This window comes from Mustela lutreola, chromosome 13, assembly GCF_030435805.1.
Source record: "Mustela lutreola isolate mMusLut2 chromosome 13, mMusLut2.pri, whole genome shotgun sequence".
NCBI lineage: Eukaryota > Metazoa > Chordata > Mammalia > Carnivora > Mustelidae > Mustela > Mustela lutreola.
Genome location: NC_081302.1, coordinates 79,518,873 through 79,545,339, shown reverse-complemented (window position 1 = coordinate 79,545,339; position 26,467 = coordinate 79,518,873). Strand labels below are relative to the sequence as shown.

General features: G+C 35.0%; 1 protein-coding gene across 2 annotated transcripts in view; it reads left to right on the top strand.

Moving 5' to 3' along the window:
• The window catches only part of NUP58 (nucleoporin 58), a 62,637-nt gene that overhangs the window by 24,865 nt on the left and 11,305 nt on the right, over positions 1-26,467 (top strand). The window contains exons 11-16 of one of the 2 annotated variants that reach the window (XM_059144215.1): positions 1,733-1,851; positions 2,285-2,367; positions 5,923-6,124; positions 11,568-11,666; positions 13,270-13,365; positions 14,634-16,781. In XM_059144215.1, coding sequence (XP_059000198.1) covers positions 1,733-1,851; positions 2,285-2,367; positions 5,923-6,124; positions 11,568-11,666; positions 13,270-13,365; positions 14,634-14,803 — 769 coding nt within the window. In that variant the 3' untranslated portion in view covers positions 14,804-16,781. Of the gene's footprint in view, positions 1-1,732; positions 1,852-2,284; positions 2,368-5,922; positions 6,125-11,567; positions 11,667-13,269; positions 13,366-14,633; positions 16,782-26,467 lie in introns of those variants that run through there. The other variant, XM_059144216.1, reaches the window with a different exon arrangement.

The following is a 26,467-nucleotide window of genomic DNA, read 5'->3' as shown; positions in this document are numbered from 1 at the left end:
CTATCTTGTCTCTTCTTTATACCCTTTTGTGTTGCTAGAGATAATAATAGCTAATATTTATCAGATGCTTACCATATGCCAAGCGGTATGCTTAGCACTTTACCTGCTTTATCTCATTTTCAACAAAACCTCTACAGTTGTTATTCCATTCTTAGAGATGAGGAGCCTGAGGCATGAAGAGGTGAAGCCCTGAGCTTGTGAGTGGTATAGGTCTGTCTGACTTCTGATCCCTCACTTTCTCTTTTAACTTTTTATTAGATATAATTTCAGGCTTATAGAGAAGTTTCAAGGCTAAAACAAAGAATTCCCATATATCTTTTATCCGGTTTCCTTACATGTTAATATTTTTACTATATATGTTTTATTCCTTTGCTCTTTATGTGTATATACATATTTTTAGCCCTGATCAGTTTTATTTGCAGACATGATGTCCTTTATGTTAAAGTATTTTAGTTTGTATTCCTTAAATGTAATATTCTGTTACATAACCATAGTTCAGTGATCAAAATTAGGAAATTAACAAGGATAGTGATGCTCCTCTTATTCAGATTGGCATGGTCTGTGCTTTCTCACTGGACTGCCTCTAATATTTTATCCCTCTGTCTTGTTCTCCATGCTGCCATCAGAACTAGTTTTAAAATGGGTGAATTGTATCATTTTCCACTGCAAAAAGCTTCTATAGTTCTCCATTTCTTACAGAATAACATTCAGCTTGCTTTGCATGCTATTTAAGGTCCCTTTTTATCTTAGTAGCAGCATTCTCTGGTTGAATTTATCAGAATACTAGTAGTACTACACATTCTTTCTGTAAACACTGTAGTGTTTTCAGATTATAAATACAAGAACCTTAAGTGCTTCCTTGTAAAATCTGGTTGACAGTTGCACTCTTTTAAAAAAACTTTTTATTTTGAGCTTATTTTAAACCTTAAAAAACCCTGCAAAAATGGTAGTACAAAGAATTTCCTTATTTCCCTTACCTTGCCAACCTTAACATACATACCGTGTAACCACCAGGATTAGGAGATTAACCAAGAATAGAAAATTAATATAGGCATGATATTGTTAACCAAGCTACAGAAATTACTTGAATTTTATTGACTTTGCCACTAAAGTGCTTTTTCTTTTCCAGGATCTGATCTGTTTTCTACCAGTGTACTTTTCCGATTCCAGGATCCTATTCACTTTGCTATTAGTTGTTATTTCTCCTTGATCTCTCCCAGTCTGTAACAGTTTTTCAGTTTTGTTTTGTTTTTTTTTAAGATTTTATTTATTTATTTGACAAAGACGGACACAGTGAGAAAGGGCACAAACCGGGGCAGTGGGAGAGCGAGAAGCAGCCCTACCGCCAAGCAGGGAGCCCAGTGTGGGGCTTGATCCCAGGAACCTGGGATCGTGACCTGAGCAGAAGGCAGACGCTTAACAGTTGAGCCACCCAGGCGCCTCAGTTATTCAATCTTTATTTGTCTTTCATGACCCTGATTCTTTTAAAGAATATAAAGCTACTTTGTAGATTATCCCTTAATTGGGATTTTTCATGATTAGAGTAAGGGTGTGCATCTATTTGTGATAACCTGTTAGTTTTTCTTTCAATAATATTTGTGCTCTGTCATTAGGTTGTCGGACTAAGTCAAAGGCCTACTTAAATGGGGGCATATATTTATTTGGTATTTTGAATGTAAGGAAAGGAATATTTTTAAAACTTCTGTCTGACTCTGTAAATGTTTTCATGTAGCTACTTCAGAATCTTGGTTCAGCAGTTTGAGGTACAGCTTCAGCAGTACAGACAGCAGATTGAAGAACTAGAAAACCATCTTGCCACTCAAGCGAATAACTCACATATAACTCCTCAAGGTAACATACTTTCTGTGGTGATTTTTTTTTTTTTTTTTTTTTTTGATAGCACTATTTTTTGGTAAGAGAAGTTAAGGTGTTATTACATAGTAGATATTTTAAATAACTACTAGTAGTTGTCTTAAGCTGCCATAAGAAAATTTCCTTAAAGCCTTGATTAGATCTTTATTCTCTCTTATTAGAAAGTGCACTCTGGTGAATTGTTACTCTGCTAACCAGGGCAGAAGTCTCAGGGCTTCCTCCCTTCTGCCAATGACTGATGCAGACACCCCACTCTCAGTCTACTCATTGTGCTGTCTTGTCGTGTTCATGCAAATATTCATGTAGTTTTCTCCTCTTAGACTTTGTACCAAAAATTGGACTCAAGTTACAGAAAAATAATACTGATTGTGTTACATAGATATTTGTGTGATAATATAATTTTCTTTTATAGATTTGTCAATGGCTATGCAGAAAATTTATCAAACATTTGTAGCTTTAGCTGCACAACTTCAGTCTATTCATGAAAATGTAAAGGTAAGTTTTCATTACCAGTTCACATATCTGTGTATCTAGACCCAAGTGAAGTATTTATTTGCAGAGCATTCGTGCCTATTATAGGACTAGCTAAAATTACATGTAAGTGAAAAAAACTAAAACTAAAATAATCCGTAATCATGCTCACACCCAATCACAGATCTATTTTTTTCCCCAAAAAGATCCAAGTATTCTATGCAATCAGCTATTTTAACTTTTTTCAATAATACATTGTAAACAACTTCCTGTGTTAATACATATATTTCTTCAACATCATTTTTAGTAGTTACGTAGGATTTCATTGTATATACGTGTATAGTTTCCTTACCCAATCCTCTTTTGTTGGACATTTAGGTTGTTTCCATCTACACCTCTATAAGCAGCACTACAGAAAATAAACATTCTTAGTTAGCAAAATCATTTTGCACTGCTTTAATTTTGCATATAATTTAAATACTTATTGGTCATCAAGTACTTAAACATTTTTCCCTTTTAAATACAAGGAACTATTTGTGTTTATTAAATAATAAAAATAAAATAATTTGTCACGGGATATTTTGTACCTTGTGTGATGTTAGTTTTTAAAATTTAAGTGAATGTTAAATATAAGTATACTTTTTCCAACTAGTTGGGCAAATATAATTAAATCCTTTCTTGGAGTTACATAGTTAGAAAAATCTTTAAAATTCTAAGTATCCAAACCGGAGTCTAAATAAATTAGTAACTGCATAAAATAAAGTTTGAGATTACCATTGTTTTCATTTTTATTTTAATCTGTTCATGATAATAAATGTTTTAAAAAGTTAACCATTTAAATTATACCATGTTTGAAATGAACATAATTTGGACCTTTTTCTTTAATATCTTTAAAATTCTAAACCAAATATTTTAACTTGTTTAGTTTTAGGGATGCCTGGGTGGCTCAGTCGGCTAAGCGTCTGCCTTCAGCTCAGGTCACGATCCCAGGGTGGTGGGATTGAGTCCCATATCGGGCTCCTTGCTCAGCGGGGAGTCTGCTTCTCCTCCCACTGCTCCTGGTGCCCCCTCTTCTTGTGCTCTCTCACCCTAGCCCTTTCTCAAGTTGATACATAAAATCTTTTTTTTTAAATTTTTTTAAAAGATTTTATTTATTTATTTGACAGAGATCACAAGTAGGCAGAGAGGCAGGCAGAGAGAGAGGAGGAAGCAGGCTCCCTGCTTAGCAGAGAGCCCGATGTGGGGCTCGATCCCAGAACCCTGAGATCATGACCTGAGCCGAAGGCAGAGGCTTAACCCACTGAGCCACTTAGGCGCCCTGATACGTAAAATCTTAAAACAAAAAAGTCCGAATTTTTATCAAATATTCTTGAAATTTATAGGTCTGTAATAAATATTACTTTAGTTTTTTAAAGGGCTAAAGATGATTCCTTATTGGTGCTTTGAAGTCTGTGTTGTGCAGATTTTTTTTTCTTAATTTTTGTTGTGAAAGTTTTTCAAATATACGCATATACAAAAAATAGGGCACTACTGTAATGAATGCCCAGCTACTCACCACTCAGTTTCAACCATTACCAAGATCCTGCTGGTTTTGTTTTTTCAATTTTCCACACAGAGTTGCTTTTCTCTCTGAAATATTTTAAAGCAAATTCTAGACATATCAATTGTAAGTATACATGCTTTTTCAATAGCAGTTTCTGCTCTCTGGTTTGAAAACTACCCTTTTCAGTAACATGACCATAAAACATATGGATTCACACATAATCTCTTTTGATCATGTTGTATAAACTAGACCTGACAACTTGATCTACTCTTTTTTTTTTTTTTTTAATTTTGTAATGCACATCCCTAAGAACCAAAGGATGTTCTGTGAGCAGATTTGCTATGTTGTGGTTTATTTTCAGCTGCTTTTAGTGAGCAAACTGTGATTTCTAGACTTACTTACTTACAGAAATTTCCAGTGAGTTGGTTTTTTATTTTTGTTTCTTGCGTGTTGTTTTTTCACAAGATAATCTGAAACAGGCTTAAACTACCTGAGCCAGCCAGTCTTCAGGGACATTAACAAAATTGGACCTTGTATCAGTAATTATACAGTAATTATATGGCTGAGGTCAGTTCTTCTTTTTTTTCCCCCTTTTCCAGAAACCAGTTGTCTTTCAAGTCTCGAAGGCAGGTCATTATTTTCTAGTATAAGTAGAACTAAAATTTATGGGCTGTTGGTGCCAAACATTGCATGGGTTTATGCATATATATGTGCACAGAGAAAAGGGAGGATGGACTCGGAGAGATCAATTTTAATAAAATTCATTCTTCTGGTATCACATACCCTACATCTGACTGGATTTCCTAGTTTTCAGTTCTTGGTAGGCCTGCTTCAATACATTACAGAGGTAGGAAAGTTTGGAGCTGGAACATCAAATACTGATGACTGCACAAAATAGGGGATGGTAATGTTTAAATACTGCAAATAACAGTAAGATTTCTAAATACTCTACATGTTAAGACCAAAAAGACTAATAGTTACTAATTTCTGCTGAGAATGTAGCAAATCTGAAAATTCTGCATTTCTTCACATTGTTTAAAACTGATCTAAATTAGATTAAACCTTTAATGAAAAAGTATTTAGTAATTCTGATGTGCAGTAGAATCACTCCTATTAATGGCTTTAATCAAGGCAGATTTTGCACCGTGTGAACCAGTCTACTTTATGAACTTGGTAATTTCTCTTTCTTACTCTGAAATTATAAGTCACTTTCCCTGCCCCAGCCCCTGCCCCTCTGCCCCAGTTTGGAGACACAAGCTCAACATGAGTCATTCTTATGTAAAATAGTCAGGTAATACTGATAAGTGAAAGCTCTCCTTAAAGCCCCCAAGCTCTCTCTGGTAAGGACCTTTTATTTTAACCTGTGTCACCTGGGCCTTTTAAAGAAGAATTTAACAGATACATATTTAGTACATGTTTTTAGCCTTTTGAATCTAAAGTTATCAAAAGGTTGGGTGTTGGAGAAATATGAAAAACTGCAGTATTGAAAATGGAATTTTATGGGCGCCTGGGTGGCTCAGTGGGTTAAGCCGCTGCCTTCGGCTCAGGTCATGATCTCAGGGTCCTGGGATCAAGTCCCATATCGGGCTCTCTGCTCAGCAGGGAGCCTGCTTCCTCCTCTCTCTCTCTGCCTGCCTCTCTGCCTACTTGTGATCTCTCTCTATCAAATAAATGGATAAAATCTTTAAAAAAAAAAAAAAAAAAAAAAAAAAAAGAAAATGGAATTTTAGATATTACTTTACTTGTTTAAAAGCTTTGCTAACTCATTTTTAAAGAGAGCATCATGGAGCCAGAATATTTTAGACTGTTTATTGGAAAGACATGACAAAAGTAGGGAAAAAAAATAAAAGAGTAATAGAGCTTGCATGCATCACTTCCCACACCATGCCCCACTTTGATTTGCTCTTTAGGGTGAATGTATAGTATTGGTGGTGTCTCATCTGTCTGCAGACTTACGTCCTAGTTAGATTATTCATATAATACCAAAGTCAACAAAGAACTTGACTTACTAACTGTCTCTTTTTTCTTTCATTTAGGTGCTAAAAGAACAGTACCTTGGCTACAGGAAAATGTTCTTAGGAGATGCTGTAGATGTGTTTGAAGCCAGGCGAGCAGAAGCCAAGAAGTGGCAGAATGCCCCCAGAGTTACTACTGGACCCACCCCTTTCAGCAACATGCCAAATGCGGCAGCCGTTGCCATGGCTGCAACACTTACACAGCAGCAACAGCCTGCTACAGGTCTGAATGCATTCAAGTTATAGCTTCTTACTGTTCAAATGCAGAACATTGATGTGCATTTTTATAAGTCTTCCTTTTGTGTTAGCACTGAAGAAATTTCTATGAGTAGCTGTTCCAATACAATCTAAAAATTGTGATGGACACAATTATAAACATACCTGATAAAAAATGCAGGGTAGTCTTAGCAATAATTAATACATCAATTAGATAATGAGTATTGTGAATTACTTAATGTTACTTGCTGTATTGCTATAAATGCCCTTTAGAACATGGTGTTTCACTACCGAATTACATTTAAGAATATTAGATTCTAAAATCGTGATTGTATCATTTATTGTTTTAAAGTCAGAGATAATCCAGCCATACTTTGCATTTTTCATATATGATACTGGTAGATGGTGCATTCTCATTTCCTCATTCATAGTGATTGCAGAGTACCCACATTTAGGATGAAGTACATTGTTATGACTGAAGGTGTGTTAAAGATCATTTGGTTGTTTTTATGCATAATGACTGGAAACAGAGTACAGGTCCCCTCTTAACCAAATTTGGAAGAAAGTACATGCTAGAATTATATGTACCTTTTCAGAATGAGCAGAACAGTAGCAAGAGCAGGAAAAAGATGTTTTGCGATGTTCTGCATTGCATATTAAGAAGTTTGAATGGGGAAGCTGGGCAGATGATGAAAATAATTGGTGAGATGCTGGGAAGCAGATAATTTAGTCCTTTGGTTTAATTCCACTTCTAACAAGAGAAACATTTTTGTGGTCTAGTTCTGCATATGCAGTTTGGTCCTGTGTCTTTTGGAGATTATTGTCTTTACTACAGTCTGTTTTTTTGGTCAGGCTTGAAGTGTGACATAGAAAATATAGTGTTAATGGATATTGATTTTTTCTTTCCTCATTCATAAATTTTTGAGTAATGCTTAATTATTCTATAGCATGTGTCTTTCTGAGAGTTCCATATAGTCCAATAGTAAATTACAGTACAAAAAGAGTAAAGAACAGGTGTATCTAAACTGCATTCAGGCTGCCTCTACTAGGGAAACATTCTCTGGTTTTCAGTACTGGCAGTTTAAAAATTATTCTTCACATTTGGAGATGACAGAATTGACTTACCATCAGTGAATGGCTGATGATTGGTTTATGCCAAATTGTCCACATTCCATGGCTGGACCTATGTGAATAGTGGCTCACAGTGGCACTCTCTAGTACTTCGCTAGCTGGCTGGAGTGTAGGATTCCATTGTCAAGTTATGGAGGGAAAAAAATCGGTATGTGGCTGATTCCCATCAAGTCAGTATAGGAATCAGTTCCATAATTAATGATTATCAGTTCTCCTGATTATGTAACCAGCTAATCAAACCAACATAGTACCAATTTACTTTTTAGAGCCAATATTAATCCTACAATAGATCAGATAAGCGTGGGTTTGGGTTAAGTATTCTTAAAAACATAAGGGATTTCCATTTTAATAAATACAACTTGAGAAAGCTCAGTTACTTAAAGTGTCATGGCATAAATGAATTAATTATATTCTGTGATACACAACTAAATTTGAAGCAAAACCACTTGTCAGGGTTGTTGTTTTTAATTTTCTCATGTAGACAGTCTTGAGAGGTCATGCATTTTGGGCTCATGGACATATGAAGGTAATATGTTTGTTCTATAAATATGAGTGCCTGCTATGTACTAGGCTCCCAGGATACAAAGGTAAACAATGTGAGTTGAGTATGTTGTTTGCTCTCTGTCGTGGTGGAGAATGTTAGCTTGATTTAGAGTAATCATCTTGAGGAGCCTTTGCTCATTTAATTTTATTTGTGACTTTTGCCAGGCTTCAGGGAGACTTGACTGCATTCTATGTTCCCTGCAGTTTTCAAACTCACATAAGGGCTTCCTCATCGGCTGGCAGGAATTGTAATTTATCAACCTAAACAGTCTCAGATTGTTTTCATTTTGAGTTGTGTGGATTTTTAGAACTGAGAAGCTGAACAGTAGTAATAACAATTTTATATTATGTCTTCTCTTTTTGTTTCTTCAAAGGCCCCCTCAGCTCTGTAGTGCATTCCTTTATGCATCTTCTAGTCAGAATGTTAGTTATTCCAGTCGTGTCACCACTACAGGGAGATGGATGAGCTTTCTTAGATACCTACTGATTTCATGAATTACAGCCCGTTGAGGAATTTTTACATTGTGCTTTGTACTCAGTGACTTATTCTTTATGTTTCAAGACTTTGAGGATGTCTTTTTTTTTTTTTAAAGTGACAATAATAAAATTTAAAGACCATCTAGATTCAGTTAGGTAAAGCTGGTGTGCTGTTTTTATACATCATTGTTGATCTGTGCAAGGTTTGAGTTGACAGGGATTTTGCTTTCAATTGCATATGGGTTCTTGACTTTATTAATGTAAAAAGTGCAGATAGCCTCTTAGGCTGCTACCTTCTGAAGGTGGTTTCTGCATAGTCTTTCTTGGAGGTGGAGGTATGGATTTAAGTTACTTCTTTAACATTTCTTTGGTGTTTTTTAATGAAAAAAATATAATAGAGATTAGGCCTGCATGATTTATGGTTATTGCTTCTGAAGGTTGAAGAGAATTGATGAAAAACCAGCAGGCTAATTATGTATGAAATAAGCATCAGTACATGGATAAATGACATATTAGTAGATCTTGAGTACACTTGTCCACCAGTGCTTTTGAAGCCTCTTAAAAAGCTTAAGACATTTACATTAGGATTATCAGTAGAATTTTAACTTAGGATAGATTGTTTTGAACTAATGTGTTGGGATTAAGTTTTGCTGTTGTGTTTTGACACTTTTAAAAGTTCTTGATGTTTACACAATAAGACTATTCTCATGTGACTTAGCTGCTATTTTTAAGGAGAGCTGAGACATTTTGTTAAGAGTTCCTAATTTCTAGCTTTTAGTGTAGGTTTGGACATTTAAGATGTAGTGTTAAATAGGAAACTTTAAGTATTTCATTTTAGTTTCTTGTAGTTTTGTGGTTTTGTTGTATTTAACAACCAAAGGAACATTCCCCTTTAAATCAGTAAGTAAAATTTTTCAAATTGGGGAAAAGGCATTTTTTTGTTTCTAAGAAAAATTATTTTTAAAATATGACTTAGGAATAATCACACTAATAACATTAGGTATTTTGAGTAATTACTGAAAATTACTAAAAAAAATTTAGCACTTTAGTCCTTTTCCTGTGAATGCAGTTTTACTTTTAAGAAAGTAGAATTTATTCTGGAAAATATGAATTACAGTGCTAAACTTGATTTTGTTGTGTGTGAATATATTATACGGTAACTTTTGTAAAATGTTACTCTACATGAAGATTTCACTTTGGGCAATTATTGGGATATATTACTACTAACTTGATTTTATTTATGGAACTAAGCCTCTCATTGAATGACTATTCAGATTTTGAAACAGAATTCTTGAATTGTTTACGTGACTTTTGCCTGAAGGATTTAGATTCTGCTTTCTAATAGTGAAACTAATTTATATGGTGGCCAGAGTGTAATATATGCTAATACTTTGGCATGGGAGATATTTATCATGGGTTTTTAATATTAAAAAATGTTATACATTTGCCTACTAGTTTTATAAATGATGTTGCCTTCAGAATTTGTGTGAAGGTACAAAACTCAAAGTATCATGTACCTGTTGTGCAATGGAAAGTCTTGTCATTGTCAGAGTTCTTGATTACCAATATCCTGAATATTGATGATTAGGGTTACTCTTAAAAACAGACCCACACACAACAAAAAGCATGTTATTTGAGTAACTCTTGCAACTTGTAGGGCTGAGGGCTGTGGTGTGCATTATTCTTTAGGGTCTTCCACCATCAGTGCCTCCTATCAACATGTGACATTTAAGTCTCTCAGTGTTCAAGAAACTGGACGTGTGTTTTCTACGTATTATTTTTGTTAGAAGTAAGAGGGTAATATGCTTAGTTTCTTTTTCCTATAGTAACATTTTACAAAAGAGCTGCTAGGCAGGTATTTTATTCTCAAATTGATCTCAAACTGGATGTAAAAATTTAAATCCTTTTTTAATTTATTTTTTAATAATAGTATAAGAACTCCAGCTGCTATTCTTATTCTTTATTTTCTGGGTAGAAGCTATTTGAAAAGTCCAGTTTCTGTCCCAGTGTAGCAAAATGCAGTTTCCTCAGTTTTCTTTTTCTTTTTTTTAATGCTTTATAATTTTACACTACCTTTTGAATATACAAACCTCAATCTTCATTGAACAACTTGAAGGCTTTGATTTTTTTGAAAAGTTTAAATTTCAGTCTGTGTATTACTTTGGCAGTTCCCTCAACTTTGAGATGCACTGATCACTGTGCTTGAAAAAGACAAGACTGAAGATTGTACTATGAAATCTATTGAATAATTTTCATAAATTATTTATCAAATGAGAGATTTTTAGATTTTTGTATTCTGCTTAGTTAAAGAAAAAAAAGTAGTTAAAAAGAGAGGCTAGTAAGTTTGATGCTATTCTTGCCAAACAAACTCAGCCAAAATCTTTAAAGTAACAAACGGGAAAAGGATGACTAATTGTTCTGCATCTGAGTACATTTTCCAAAATGTTGGAAAGAAACTTCTGAATTGAAATCTTGAATGTATTGAATCTGTCAAGGTACACAGCGGTGCCTTTGTAAATGTTCATTATCTATCTTATTTAATCAGGTGATAAGTGGTGTAATGTAGCAGAGCTTAAAATAGAACTCAGTTATCACTTTTTGTGAACAAGTTGGAATTGTCATGTTACTGTGTAATTGATTTGCTTTAAAATGAACAATAAATTTAATAAAATAAAACATTGTCTTGTTTTTTATCTACTTATTGCATATATCATTTATATTTCTTATTAAAAAGTGATGCCTAGTTTTTTGGTACTTACTCTTATGAAGTAACATGATAGTTTTGCCATGTTAGTGTCAGTCTCTTTGATCAGTTGAGACTTGACTCTAACGTTTTAAAAAGGAAAAAAATAAAAACCTTTACTTATTACACCAAGTAATTTTTATCAGAAAACAAGCGGGGAGATCAAAAACCATTCTAGAAGTAAAACTAAAAGAATTATAATTTACAATACATTAAAGATTTCAAGTTATTTAGTAGGTTAAATTAACATCCATCTATCAGTGTGGTAAGCCTCTTAATTGTGTGGCACAAACAAGTCACTTAAAAACAATTTTTTTTTTTTTTTTTTTTTTGGAGAGGTAAATCAGTTAGTATAGATAAATCAGGCTGGGGAGACATCCTGATAATTGAGTTTTAGCAAATAGAATTTGTCAAAATTAATCACTGTTTATTTAAAAAATAACTTCATAAAGAAACTTTAATCTTGAAAGAGTAAGGCAAATTTGTTTTTTTTCCCCCCCCATTTTTTTTTTTGTTTTGTTTTGTTTTTGTTTTGTTTTGTTTTTTGTTATACCAGGGCCACAGCCATCTCTGGGAGTTAGTTTTGGAACGCCATTCGGCTCAGGTATTGGCACTGGCTTGCAATCAAGTGGCTTAGGTTCTTCAAACCTTGGAGGTACACTTTCACTTTTCTAATATTGCATTGGACTATTATACATTTGAATTTATACTAGCCTGTAAAAAAATTCTAAGAAGGTCTGCTATTTTGGAAGAGAAAGTTCCATCTGACAAAAACAGTTCTCTCCAAACATAATTAGTGCATTCTAGTATTAGATTTAGAACTTAAAAAAATCATTTCATCTTTGGTGAATAGTGAATATAAAAGAGTAGTAAAATTAATTGGTAGAGACATTCATATTTTCAAAGCAATGTGCTAAAATGTGAACTTGAAAATTACTTAGTTTTAATAAATTTAGTTAACTTAAAAAAAAATCAGTAGTCTTAATAACATTGGTTTGGAGTCCAAACTACTTCTGTACATACATCCTACTAATCGTTATCTTCTTTTTTTGTAAATGAACACTTTAAATGGGGAAATAATTTTATTATAATAGAACAGCATGACTTCTGTCTTTTCCTCAGCATTTTTGGCATATTTGCCTTATGCATACTTGTATATATAGCAATTAATAGTTTTATAAGTTAATTCTAACTAGAAAGGTAAGCCTTCTGCAAGTCATTATGCTAAATACAAACGTATTTGCAATTCTCTGGTATGGGTATTTGAAGGTAGAGTGTATTGTAACAAGCATATTATCATGTAATGAATAAGGTTCCCTTATTTCCACTGAAATACATCATCATAAGAGGGAAGCCAGTGAGCAATCAAGGTAACAGTGTAGTAGACTCTATTGGAATTAGTAGAATTATGGCAAACAACAGATTTCCTATGATCTGTAATCCAATTTGCTATATTTCTTAGCATTATAGGCCATAACACTGTCAAACTCAGTATTTTAGATACACTATTGCAAAGTAGCCTAAGAATAATTTGAATTTTATTTTTAGGGCACTTTTAAGAGAATGGAAACAAAGTCTTTACTTAGAATCACCTCTTCATCTTTATATAACAAAAAACATTTCTTTATTTAAATTGTACATAGTATTACTAAGAGAAAAACCATAATGCTTCCGCTCTGAATTAATCAATTGCTAATGTCGGCTGGTATGTGACAGGAGCCTACTGTTACTGAGTAGATTTAACGTGGTTGACTATGTTGTAATTACACAGTTTTTCAGTGGTAAAGGTTTGTAAGTGAAAACGTTTTGGTAAAAAGCAGAGTAAAGTTACCTTTTGGTACTTGGTGTTTAAATTGTTATGCATGCCAGGTTATATTTATGAATTTAGTCCGTCTTTTTTTGTTTTTATTTTTTAATGAACTGTCCCTAAGTAGATATGTTTATATCTGTTTGACATCATATTTGGATAGCTACTAACATTACTAGTTCATTTGGGAGAGAAAATACTAATATGATCTTATTCTTTATAGCTTTGTTCTTTTAAAAATTATGGGTCATAAATTTAGTCTAGATACATAAAAAACGTTTATTTCAGAATTAACCTGATTCTTCCACAAGTCTTATGAGAGAGTAAATCGCAGATTTCTGTAATAGCACTGTATTTGTTAGATCTTTGATAATATTAGGTTTTACTTGTCAGTATCCTTTAACCTATGTTTTACATACCGTTGTATATTTCTCTATTACCCTTCCACTAGGATTTGGAACTAGCTCTGGTTTTGGATGCAGCACCACAGGGGCCTCCACATTTGGATTTGGAACAACAAATAAACCCTCAGGAAGTCTTAGTGCAGGTTTGTGTGTTTTTGGCCTGAATTTCAGGCAAATTTAAAGATACAAATTATTTAATTTAAAAGTATAAGTATTGTTATTTCCAGTATCCAAAAACAATCCCTGATTCAGTTTCTACCCCCTGATTGAAGCATGCAAGCCTAACAGATCACATAGTTTTAATCTCTCTTATAAACTAAAAGTCAGGTTTGTGAAATATTTCTAACAAGACTTACTAGTTTGGTATAAATTGTGTCCTCTTTTAACTAAGTGGAGAGTCTTCTAAACCCAAAGACTAGTTTCATGGTTAAACAAGTCTCTTCATTATTATAAAAATGAACCCATCGTTATAAAAGTTTTAACCCATTTTTTATCATTATTTATTTAGGAGAATAATTTTTCTCCCAAAGAAATGTTCTTTTGTTATCTGTCCCTTTGGTTTTAAGAACACAGGGCTTAGAGATGATTGATTGGTTTCTTTGTTCATTTGGGTATATAATTTTTTGAGTCTTTGAGGAGAAAATTCCAAATTTCTTGTCCATTTTCTCTGTATTTGTAAATAATGGCTTGTTTTAATTTTAACATGCAGTGCTTAGGGATAAATAGCATGTCTAAAATAATGACATAATATGTATTAAATTATGTTTAACTTGAGGGAATTTTAAGGAAATTCTGTTTAATATTAAGTGGCATTTAAAATCAGCAGTTCTAGAAGAGTAAAATAACAGTAGAATTCAGTGGTTTGAGGATTATAATCTAAATATGGTACTTTTAAGTAGGCAGTGATAGTTCTTGATCTTAGTTTTGCAAGAGTTCTTACAAAATCTGAACAATTGCTACTACTCTTTGGTATGTTCACTGCCCTGAAAATCGTGGACTAACGCCTTCTTGGAGGACTTAGGATTATAGGAGTGGGCCCAAAGGTCATGAAGTCTCTCTTCTACATGTTGGTAATGTGTTTCTAGAGGGGCTGAGGAGGAAGGCACCATGGCATATTTGACTAACAGCAAAGTATCTGACAACTTGAAGTTTTGTGTCTAGTTCAGTTATTTGTGGTAAGGTTTCTCTTTCGGCCTGGATCACTAAACTTCTGTCTTTAAAGGTGCCTCTTAGTTGTTAGCTAGATTATTTTCCTGTAAAATTCCATGTTACAAATTTAGGGTTCTAAGATATTTGCTGTTTTTATAGATTATATATTCTTTTAGCTAGAAATTTATCTCTCATCTCCATTTTTTGTATTTGTGTTTGTGATTTAACTTCTGATATGAATATTTTCTTCCCTAAACATAAGGCTTTGGCAGCTCAAGTACATCTGGGTTTAACTTCAGCAATCCTGGCATCACGGCATCAGCTGGTTTGACATTTGGGGTGTCCAATCCTGCCTCTGCAGGTTTTGGAACAGGAGGACAACTCCTTCAGTTGAAGAAACCTCCAGCTGGAAACAAAAGAGGAAAAAGATAAACATATGGGTTGATGTGGTTGAGAGAATTCATAGCAGCATCGTTCATTCTATGAGTCTATTTTTCTAAAATCGATGCAGTAATTAAATTGCATCCCAGGAGATTTATAAAGTTTTGATATTTTTCCCTACTCCGGAATCTGAACTTTGTTCTTGTTTGCCATGCTAAACATTTTTTTTCTTGTGAATTTTAAACCCAGTTGTGTATTTTCATTATTTTGATTGTCAGTGTAAGAAATGTTCTGATTACATCACTGATTAGGTAAAACCTATTTAACCTAGTGTCATAGCAATGTTTTTGTTAATAAGGTTTACACAATGTGAATATATGCACATTTGTTTCTTATACAGATGGTATGAACTCTGAGTCCTATATTAGAATCAGTTTGTTCCTTGATAAAGGCCTTTTGAACTACACTGCAGGGCATCTTGTGAATACATGTGTAAATACATACAGAATAATACACACAGGTGTGTGTTCATATAAAATATATATTTACGACCTACAACTTTTGCCTCAGACTTGTTCCCCTTTTCTAAGGGTATTCTATTTTTCACCTTTTAAGCTTCAAATCCTCAGTGCTTGTAGAATGATGAGCTAGAGGTACCAGGTCATTGCAGTTATTTGCTTAAAGACTTAGTAAAATGATTACTGGTGTAAATATTTGACCACCTCCACTTCATTGCCCCCGGTCTTTCCATTTTTGTTTTCACCTTAACCTTTAGCAGCTACTCTGAATGAGGAGTGCTGTAAGAATCACTGAACAGACTTTAACAACTTTTATTATCCCATATTCCCTCACATTGCCTATATGAGATGTTTTCTCATATCTGAGATGTACCTTCAAGAGCATATTTGAACTCCAGACTGGAGTCTGGGGGCAAAGAGCTATTAAGCCAAATTGATTCTATGCAGGTGAAGGATGCACTATTACTTTAGTGGAAACTTTTCTAGCTATTCCAATACAGAGTTCTTTCTTATAGGGCTATTGATATTGACACCAAATGGAGTGGTTTATCAGCCTCTTAATGTCTTAAGTAAGTGCTTAATTTGGAATAGAGAAACAATATATTTTAAGAAAAAAGTATTCTTTGTAGCAGCTATTAACTATCCCATTTTAACAGTGAACCAGAACTCCAGGTAATAACACATAGGCATGTCATTGCATCCGTGTAATATTTGTCTATATTCGTATTAGTGACATAGAGTGGGTGGAAAAGAGGGCCCTTGGAAGAACTGCCTTAGCCATGATTTCAGACAGAAACCGTTAGGTAGACCTACTTATCTTTCAAGTACAGTTTTCAAATGGGATGTGAACATGGAATTTCATTGAAAATAGTTTAATTTTTTATATAGAAGGTTTTGTACATAACGTGCATCAAGTGAATATTTTCAGAATCATTTTCACCAAGGCACCTTTTTTTCTAAAATAGGTATTGCATATATATATATATACACACACATATATATTTTTAGTATAATGTTAGTTGGGTTTGATTATTAAAGTGTTGTTAAATCTGTTTTATTTATCCGCTTATAGCAATGATTGGCTTTTTGGAATTGAAACTTTTGCGCCTTGATGCATTAAAATAAGGAAAATGCTTTGTTTCTGAGCACTGAAGTTGTTTTTATTTTTGCATACTTCTCTAATACTCCAATCCCCAGATCCAGATTTTGGGGAAGGGTAGGAAAATGTAGGATTTTGTGTTTTGAATTACTGTTGGAATTAAATACCCAATTACAGCAAACTTTTTTTTAAAAAGGATGTTGCATTGTGTTGCAAAATTCTGAATATTTATATTTCTTATTTTTTCTTTATATATTTTACATTTTAATATGTTGAACCACTGGAAATTTGTAACAGATCATTTTGTGATAGGAGTTTAAACATGTTGTCATTGTCACCGTTGTCTTCACTCTGTCCAGAGCCTATCATTATGTAAACAATAAAATTTATTGTGTCAGTTGCTTTGAATCTTTATAGGTGTCAGTAGTTGCTCTTAATATGTAATTTTCTTTTTATTGCTCTTTTATTCTCTTTGGTCAGTTTTTAGTGTTTTTTTTTTACCAGGTTAAATATATTGCTTCTTTAAAAAATTGTAGAGTGAACACAAGATAGTAAGTTCTTTGTCACTTGCTTTTGTTCTCTCAAGATTACAAAAACACACTTAGTTATTTAGAAGAATAGTGGGTAGAATCTGAAAGTCCCCTTCAACTCCCCGGCCTTAATCCCACTTTCTTCTCTTATCTACTCTTCATAGTTTGGTGTCTTTCCTTGCAGACCCTTTTAAAAAATGCCGTTTTCCACATAACATGTACAAATGTTCATTCTTTCTTTCTTTTTTTTTCTCTCTTGTTTTCTCACATTTTATTATTCTCTCTTAGATCCTTTTTCTAATAAATGGGTTAAAAATCTGTATGCCCTGTGATTTGCTATTTTGTCCTTTAATGATAGAGCACCAGTGCTTTTCCATGTCAGTCCATGTAATTTGCTTTTTATGTACCATCCCGTTACACATTCTCTGTAGTTGAGCAGTTTGGTTCCTTCCAGTATTTCAGTTTTACAGAAAAACCTGTAGTGAATATCCTGTATGTGGCTCTTTGTACTTATGCTTAATGTTTTTTTGGGATTGATGCTTGAAGAGGAATTCCTGAAAAGGCATACAGATTCTATTTTTTAATACCAGATTGCCTTCCAAATTTGCTGTGTAAGTAATAAATTTCTGCAGCACGAATACCCATTTCCAAGTATTCTCTGTAACCCTAGATATTATCAACCCTAATAATAAGTATTTGTGAGGTTGAGCTTTTTAATATGTCCATTTTAAAATATCTATTTGCATGTGAATGTAATTGCCTGTTGATATCCATTGTCCATTTTTATACCAGGTTATTTAGTAGGGTTTTTTTTTTTTTTCTTAATCTCTGTAGATAGTGGGTGTTAATATTTTTCTTGTGAGGTAGTTTGGATTCCTGGAGTCAGCTGAGTTCAGACCCTTGCCTTGAACCTGTGTGATCATGGTCAAGTTGTTAACTTTTCTAGACCTTAAGCCTTACCATCTGAAAAGTGACAATAATAAAGATGGGTAGTTGTATTAATAATAGAATCTGTTGTAAAGCACTTGGATGGCATCAGCCCCTGCTACTTTGCAGGCATCACTGCTCTTACTCCTTACCAGTACCTCACTGCTGGTGAATTACTAGAGCTGGGTGCTTTGTATTGGTATCTGATTGGGCAACTGCCCTATCCTACTCTTTTTTTTTTTTTTTAGTATTTGTTTTTGTTGGGGGGTAGCGCTATTTTAGGGCACTTATTCTTTCAAATAAACTTGAGTACCTATATTTTCCTTTAAAAGATCTTATTGGGATTTTGATTGGGTTTTTACAAATAAAATAGATTATAAACCGGGGAGAGTTGACATCTTAATATGGATAGCATGATATGTACGTTTATTAGGTCTCTTATTTTTTCAGTAAAATTTCATAGTGTTTGTTAGATACTTGGTTCATTGTTTTTCCTAACAGCATCTTGATTTTAGTTCTGAGTGTGGATTTTTTACTTCACTTGGTACAAGGTCATTCGCATTATTACAGAAGCAGATTAACTGTTCTTCTGTGATGGTACAGTAAACCCAAGTTAATGTCTTCCTAATCTCAAATAGTGTTTTTTGGCAATAAGGGAATTTGAATGGTGCTTTGGGCAATATTGTAATGGGATTTTTATGTGTGAAATATTTGAGTTTGAATGATTTATCATATTTGCTTTGGCATCCCCTTCCTCCATGCCTTGTTCCAGTCTCACCATGTATAAACCTGGCTGTACTGTAATTTTTTTTGGAACTCACACCACAGAGTTATTACTGAGGGGACGCAACCTTGAGACTTGGTAATGCAGTGTCAGTGTCCTGAAAAGTCTGAGCTGGAGGGCCTAGTTTAAATCTCATTCACAAAGGCACCTTTGCCTATGGTATCTCCCATCTACTGAGTGTGTAGTATGTTCTGGGTGCCACCCTCATAAATTTTATATACTTTTCCCTGTTTAATCTCAATATTATCCTATAAAGCAGAAAACTCCCAATTTCTAGATGAAGAAACTGAGTCTTAATTTAAGCAGTTTACTGGAGGTTACATGGCTATGAAGTCATGGAGCTGCGGTTTTCTGTGGTAACAGGAATAGCACACTGATTTCCATGCCTAAGGCCTCAGAGGCGCTGAGGTTATAACGACATTACATGGTTTACATGGAGAACTTCCAAGTATACAATAAACTATAGATCAAGGCAAGGTAAGTACAAAGGACTATGGGACTTGAGGGTAAATAATCCTATTGAGGATGTAAAGAGTGTTAGGAAGAAGCAGGGGCCGCACTCCTGTAGCCATCTTTTGCCACTGCTTCCCTATGAAGAGGCTCAGAGAAAAGCCAGTCATTCCAGTATGAGGGGTGCTCTGCTCACCTTGAAAATGGTAAGGGGGAATAATTTGGGATATTTGAATCTCAGGACAGTAAGAAGCTTAACAAGAAAGTCTTTTCCAGCAAGGCTTGCTTGACTCCTGGAGCCCAAGAGAGCACTACATGCTCAGACTACGTGAGACCAGATCTCCTTATAGGCAGATGAACCTCAACTGGCCCAATGAGACCATGGAAATGGGCGAGAAGCTGAGGTGCTCAGAGACAGCAGCAGATGGAGTAGGGATTCCGGGAAAAATTGGTCATGGTCCAAATTGTTTTTTGCCTTTTCCTACTCAATCTAATGCATTTAGATTAATACTCTTCTACTTAACCTGCCAATGAAGCACAACAGGAAACCTACCAGGTTCACAGAGGTTGCGGTGCTCAAGAGTGGTCTGTAAATGTAACTTTCGGAGACCTTGTTTTTGTCATCCTCAACCCCGCTTGAATCCCCTTGTAGCAAGTCAGTTTAATTCAGTAGACATTTGTTATTATTTGCTGTGTTCAAGTCACTGCTGGGAGTTTAGGGGAATATAAATATGAGTAGGATATTTTCTGTGCTCAATAATATCAGCTAACATCCAGTGTTAAGTGCAGACAAGGGCCTACTTGGAAGAGCTTTCCATATATGAACTCATTTATTTCTCAGTCGTATGGGTGGATACTATTTATTTCTTTTTCACAAATGAGGAAAGAGGCACAGAGAAGTTCAGCAACTTAATAGGTCACTAGTAAGTAGATGGGCTGGTAAACCCCGGCTCTTTTTCTAGAGTCTAGGATTTTAACTCTTTCTATGTATAAACAAGTATAATACAACATGAGATTATTAAGTGCTACGATAAATACACAAAGAAAAATATTTTTTAAAGATTTTATTTACTTATTTGACAGAGACACAGCAAGAGAAGGAACTCATCAGGGAGCCCAATGCGGGGTTTGATCCTAGGATGCTGGGTTCCTAACCTGAGCCAAAGGCAGATGCCCAACAACTGAGCCACCGGGGTGCCCTACAAAGAAAATTATTGAGAGCACAAAGGATATACTAATTTGGCTTGGGGAAACTTAAAAAAATTTTTTAATAGGCAGCTTTGAGCAATGACTGAATGTGATTTTTTTTTTTAGATTTTATTTATTTGAGAGAGAGAAAGGGTACATGAGAGCAGAGGGAGGGGCAGAGGGAGAAAGAATCTTAAACAGACTCTGTGCTGAGTGTGGAGTCCAATGTAGGACTCAATCTCACAACCCTGAGATCATGACCTCCTCAGAAACCAAGAATCAGACACTTAACCAACAAGCTACCCAGGTGCTCCAGAACATGATTTGTTTTTAACGAAGTATTAACAATTTGAATTTAAAGAACCGAATGTTTATTTAATTTAAGATAATTTTGCATTTGAACAACAAAGGGATAAAATAAAAGGCAAATAATATCACACTTTCCAGGGGAAAGTTCCAGGGGAAGTTTCAGTTACATTTTTTTTTTTTTTATTCTGCTACCTACTGTTCTTCTTCATAGCTGCATAACATTTATGTCTACATTGTGTTTAATAACCAGATCATTTTGGTGAATATTTAGATTGGTTTTTTTTTTTTTTTGCTATTAAAAATAATTCTAGTAGGATAGGTGAAAATGGCATCCAGTTTTATTAACTTCTTTAATTATGAGAAAGTTTGAACATTTTTGCGTGGTATTAGCCATCTTTGAAAAAATTGTAAGAGCTCTTTGGATGTAATCACTTTCTATTTGTAAAGATGGTTGGAAAAACACAATTTTAAACCTTTAGTCTTGGATCCATGTGACTTTTTAAAATGAAAATTATGTGTGTTCGTGTTGTTTTCAAACTATTTTTTTTTATTATGTAGTCACCATACATTACATCATTAGTATTTAATGCAGTGTTCCATGATTCATTGTTTGCATATAACACCCAGAGCTCCATGTAATACATGCCCTCCTTAATACCCATCCCTCCACCTCCCTACCCTATAAAACCCTTAGTATGTTTCCCGGAGTCTGTAGTCTTTCATGGTTTGTCTCCCACTCCAATCCCCACCCCCTTCATTTTCCCCTTCTCCTAATGTCTTCCATGCTATTCCTTATGTTCCAGAAATAAGTGAAACCATAGGATAATTTACTTTCCCTGTTTGACCTATTTCACTCAGCACAATCTCCTCCAGTCCCATCCATTTTGATACAAAAGTTGGGTATTCATCCTTTCTGATGGCTGATTAATATTCCATTGTGTATATGGACCACATCTTCTTTATCCATTTGTCTGTTGAAGGGCATCATGACTCTGCACAGTTTGGCGATTGTGGGCATTGCTGCTATGAACATTGGGGTACATGTGGCCTTTCTTTTCACTACATCTGTATCTTTGGTCTAAATACCCAGTAATGCAATTGCAGGATCATAAGGTAGCTCTATTTTTAATTTCTTACAGAATCTCTGTACTGTTTCCCAAAGTGGCTGCACCAACTTGTATTCCCACCAACAGTGTAAAGAGGATTCCTCTTTCTCCACAACCTCTCCAGCCCTTGTTGCTTCATGCCTTGTCAGTTTCTGCCATTTTAACTGGTGTAAGGTGGTATCTCAATGTGGTATTGATTTGAATTTCCCTCATGCCTAATGATGATGAGCATCTTTTCATGTGTCTGTTAGCCATTTGTATGTCTTCTTTGGAGAAGTGTCTGTTCATGTCTTCTGCCTATTTTTTGACTTGATTATTTGTTTTTTGGCTGTTGAGCTTGAGAAGTTCTTCATAGATCTTGGATACCAGCCCTTTATCTGTAGTGTCATTTGCAAATATCTTCTCCCATTCCTTGTTTTGTTGACTTTCCTTTGCTATGCAGAAACTTTTTATCTTGATGAGGTCCTGAAAGTTTGTTTTCGCTTTTGATTTTGGAACTGTGTCTTGAAAGAAGTTGCTGTGCTCAATGTAGAAGAGGTTATTGCCTATTTTCTCCTCTAGGTTTTTGATAGATTCTTGTCTCATATTGAGGTCTTTCATTCATTTTGAGTTTATCTCTGTGTGTGGTGTAAGGGAATCATTGAGTTTCATTCTTCTGCATCTAACTGTCCAATTTTCCCAGCACCATTTGTTGAAGAGACTCTCTTTTTTCCATTAGATACTTTTTCCTGCTTTGTCAAAGATTATTTGACCATAGAGTTGAGGGTCCATATCTGGGTTCTCTATTCTGTTCCATTGGTCTATGTGTCTGTTTTTGTGCCAGTACCATGCTGTCTGGGTGATCACAACTTTGTAATATAGCTTGAAGTCAGGTAACGTGATGACCCCAGCTTGGTTTTTCTTTTTCAACACTTCCTTGAGGATTTGGGGTCTTTTTGGATTCCACACAAATTTTTAGGATTGTTTGTTCCAGCACTTTGAAAAATGCCCTTGGTGTTTTGATCAGGATGGTGTTGAAAGTACAGATTGCTCTGGGCAGCATAGACATTTTAACAATGTTTATTCTTCCAATCCATGAACACTGAATGTTTTTGCATCTTTTGTTTCTTTTTAAATTTCTTTCAAGAGTGTTCTGTAGTTCCTGGAGTATAGATCTTTGCTTCTTTGGTAAGGATTATTCCAAGGTATCTTATGGTTTTTGGTGTTGTTATAAATGAAATCAATTCTCTAATTTCTCTTTCTGTAGTTACATTGTTAGTGTATAAGAAAACAACTAATTTCTGTACATTGATTTTGTATCCTGCCACATTACTGAATTAACATATGAGTTCTAGCAATTTGGGGGTAGAGTCTTTTGGGTTTTCCACATAAAATGTCATGTCATCTGCAAAGAGAGAGAGTTTGACTTCTTTGCCAATTTGAATACATTTTATTTCTTTTTGTTGTCTGATTGCTATTGCTAGGACTTCTAGTACTATGTTGAGCAAAAGTGGCAAGAATGGGTATTTTTGTTGTGTTCCTGATCCTAAGGGAAACTCTCTCAACCTTTCCCCATTAAGAATGATATTCGCGGACGCCTGGGTGGCTCTGTGGGTTAAGCCGCTGCCTTCGGCTCAGGTCATGATCTCAGGGTCATGGGATCGAGTCCCACATGGGGCTCTCTGCTCAGCAGGGAGCCTGCTTCCTCCTCTCTCTCTCTCTCTGCCTGCCTCTCCGACTACTTGTGATTTCTCTCTGTCAAATAAATAAATAAAATCTTAAAAAAAAAAAAAAGAATGATATTTGCTAGGGCGCCTGGGTGGGTCAGTGGGTTAAAGCCTCTGCCTTCGGCTCAGGTCATGATCCCAGGGTTGTGGGATCGAGCCCCGCATTGGGCTCTCTGCTCAGCAGGGAGCCTGCTTCTCCCACTTTCTCTCTCTGCCTGCCTCTCTGCCTACTTGCCATCTCTGTCAAATAAATAAAATCTTTTTAAAAAATTATAAAGAAAAAAAGAATGATATTCGCTGTGGGTTTTTCATAGATGGATTTTATGAAATTGAGGAATATTCCCTTTATCCCTATACTCTGAAGAATTTTAATCAGGAAATGATTCTGTATTTTGTCAAATGCTTTTTCTGCATCAATTGAGAGGACCATGTGGTTCTTGTCTCTTCTCTTATTGTTGTGTTCTGTCACATTGATTGATTTGGGAATGTTAAAACAGCCTTGCATCTCAGGGATAAATCCCACCTGGTCGAGGTGGATAATCCTTTTAATTTACTGTTGGATCCTATTAGCTAGGATCTTGTTGAGAATTTTGGCATCCATTATTCACCAGGGATATTGGTCTGAAATTCTCCTTTTTGCTGGGGTCTTTGTCTGGTTTTGGAATCAAAGTATGCTGGCCTTGTAAAAAGAGTCTGAAAGTTTTCCTTCTGTTTCTATTTTTTGAAACAGCTTCAGAAGAATATATATTATTTCTTCTTTGAATGTTTGGCAGAATTCCCCAGGGAATCCATCAGGCCCTGTAGTCTTGATTTTGGGAGGTTTTTGATCACTGCTTCAATCTCATTACTGGTTGTTGGTCTATTCAGTTTGTCAATTTCTTTCTGTTTCAGTCTTGGAAGTTTATAGGTTTCCAGGAATACATCAATTTCTTCCATTTATTGGCATATAGCTCTTGATAATAATTTCTGATAATTGTTTTTATTTCCTTGGTGTTAGTAGTGATCTCTCCCCTTTCATTCATAATTTTATTAATTTTGGCCCTTTCTCTTTTCTATTAGATAAGTCTGGCCAGTGGTTTATTGATCTTATTAATTCTTTCAAGAACCAGATTCTAGTTTCATTGTTGTGTTCTACTGTATTTCTGGTTTCTAATTCACTGATCTCTGTTCTAGTTTTATTTCCCTTCTTGTGCATGGGTTAGGTTTAATTTGTTGTTGATTCTTCAGATCTTTAAGGTGTAAAGACAGTTTGTATATTGGGGATTTTTCTATTTCTTATGTATTGGCTATAGGATGACTATCTATTTCCCCCTTAGGACAGCCTTTGCCGTATTCCATAGCTTTTGGACTGATTTTTCTTTGTTCTCATTGGTTTCCATGAATTGTTTAAGTTCTTCTTTGATTTCCTGGTTGGCCCAAACACTCTTCAAGCAAGTTGTTTGAATTTCTTCCAAACTTTTTCTTGTGATTGAGTTCCAGTTTCAAAGTATTTTGGTCTGGGAATATACAGGGAATAATCTCAATCTTTTTGTACTGGTTGAGACCTGATTTGTGACCCTGCATGTAGTCTATTCTGGAGAACATTCCTTGTGCATTTGAGAAGAATGAGTATTGTGTTGTTTTAGGGTAGAATGTTCTGTATATATCAATGAGGTCCAACTGGTCCAGTGTGTCATTCAAAGCTCTTGTTTCTTTGTTGATTTTATGCTTGGATGATCTATCTATTGCTGAGAGTGGATTGTTGAAGTCTCCTATTATTAATGTATTATATCAATATGTCTATTTTGGTTAACAGTTGGCTTATGTAGTTGGCTGCTACCATGTTGGGGGCACAGATATTTACAATTGTTAGATTTTCTTGTTGGATAGACCCTTTAAGAGTGATATAGTGTCATTCTGTGTCTCTCACTACAGTTTTTATCTTAAAATCTAATTTGTCTGACATGAGAATTGCTAACCCAGCTTTCTTTTGAGGTCCGTTGACATGAAAGATGGTTCTCCATCCCTTCACTTTCAGTCTGGATGTATCTTTGGGTTCAAAATGAGTCTCTTGTAGACAGCATATGGATGGGTCCTGTCTTTTTATCCAATCTTCAACCCTGTGCTGTTTTATGGGAGCATTTAGGCTGTTCACGTTGAGACTGATTATTGAAAGATAAGATTTTATTGTCATCATGTTGCCTGTGAAGTCCTTGTTTCTGTAAATTGTCTCTGTATATTTCTGTTCTATATCACTCTATGGGTCTTTCTTCTTTGATAGAACCCCCATCCCCCCAATATTTCTTGCAGGGCTGGCTTAGTGGCCACATGTTCTTTTAGTTTTTGCCAGCCCTGGAAGCTCCTTATCTCTCCATCCATTCTGAATGACAGCCTTGCTGGATAAAGAATTCTTGGCTGCATATTCTTCTCATTTAGTGCCCTGAATATGTCTTGCCAGCCCTTTCTGGCTTGCTAGGTCTCTGTGGACAAATCTGACATTATTCTGATTTTCCTCCTTCTGTACAAGGAATCTCTTCCCCTAACTGCCCTAACTGCCCTTAAAATGGTTTCCTTGGTTCTAAGATTTGCGAGTTTTACTATTACATGCTGGGGCATTGGTCTGGCCTCCTTGATCTCGGGAAGGGTCCTCTCTGCCTCTAGAACATGAATGCTTGTTTTATTCCTCAGGTTAGGGAAGTTCTCAGCTACAATTTGCTCAAATATATCTTCTAGTCTTCTCTCTCTGTCTATCCCCCTCAGGGATCCCAATAATTCTGACATTTCATCATTTCATGGTGTCATTTATTTCTCTAATTCTGTTTTCATGTATTTTTAAGCTGTTTTTTCCAGGCCTTCTCCTGCTCCTTCTTTTATATCAGTTTGCCTTCTAGATCACTAATTCATTCTTCTGCTTCATTTACCCTAGTTTTTAGAGTATCTAGATTAGATTTGGTCTCATTGATAGTATTTTTAAGTTCTGCCAGATCAGCTCTCATTTCTGCCCTTAGGGAATCTATGTTGCCTTTAACAGTTTTTTCCAGCCTGTCTTCATAATTGCTACCCTGAAGTCTATTTCTTACATCTTGCTTATATCCATATCCATTAGGTCTGTGGGAGAG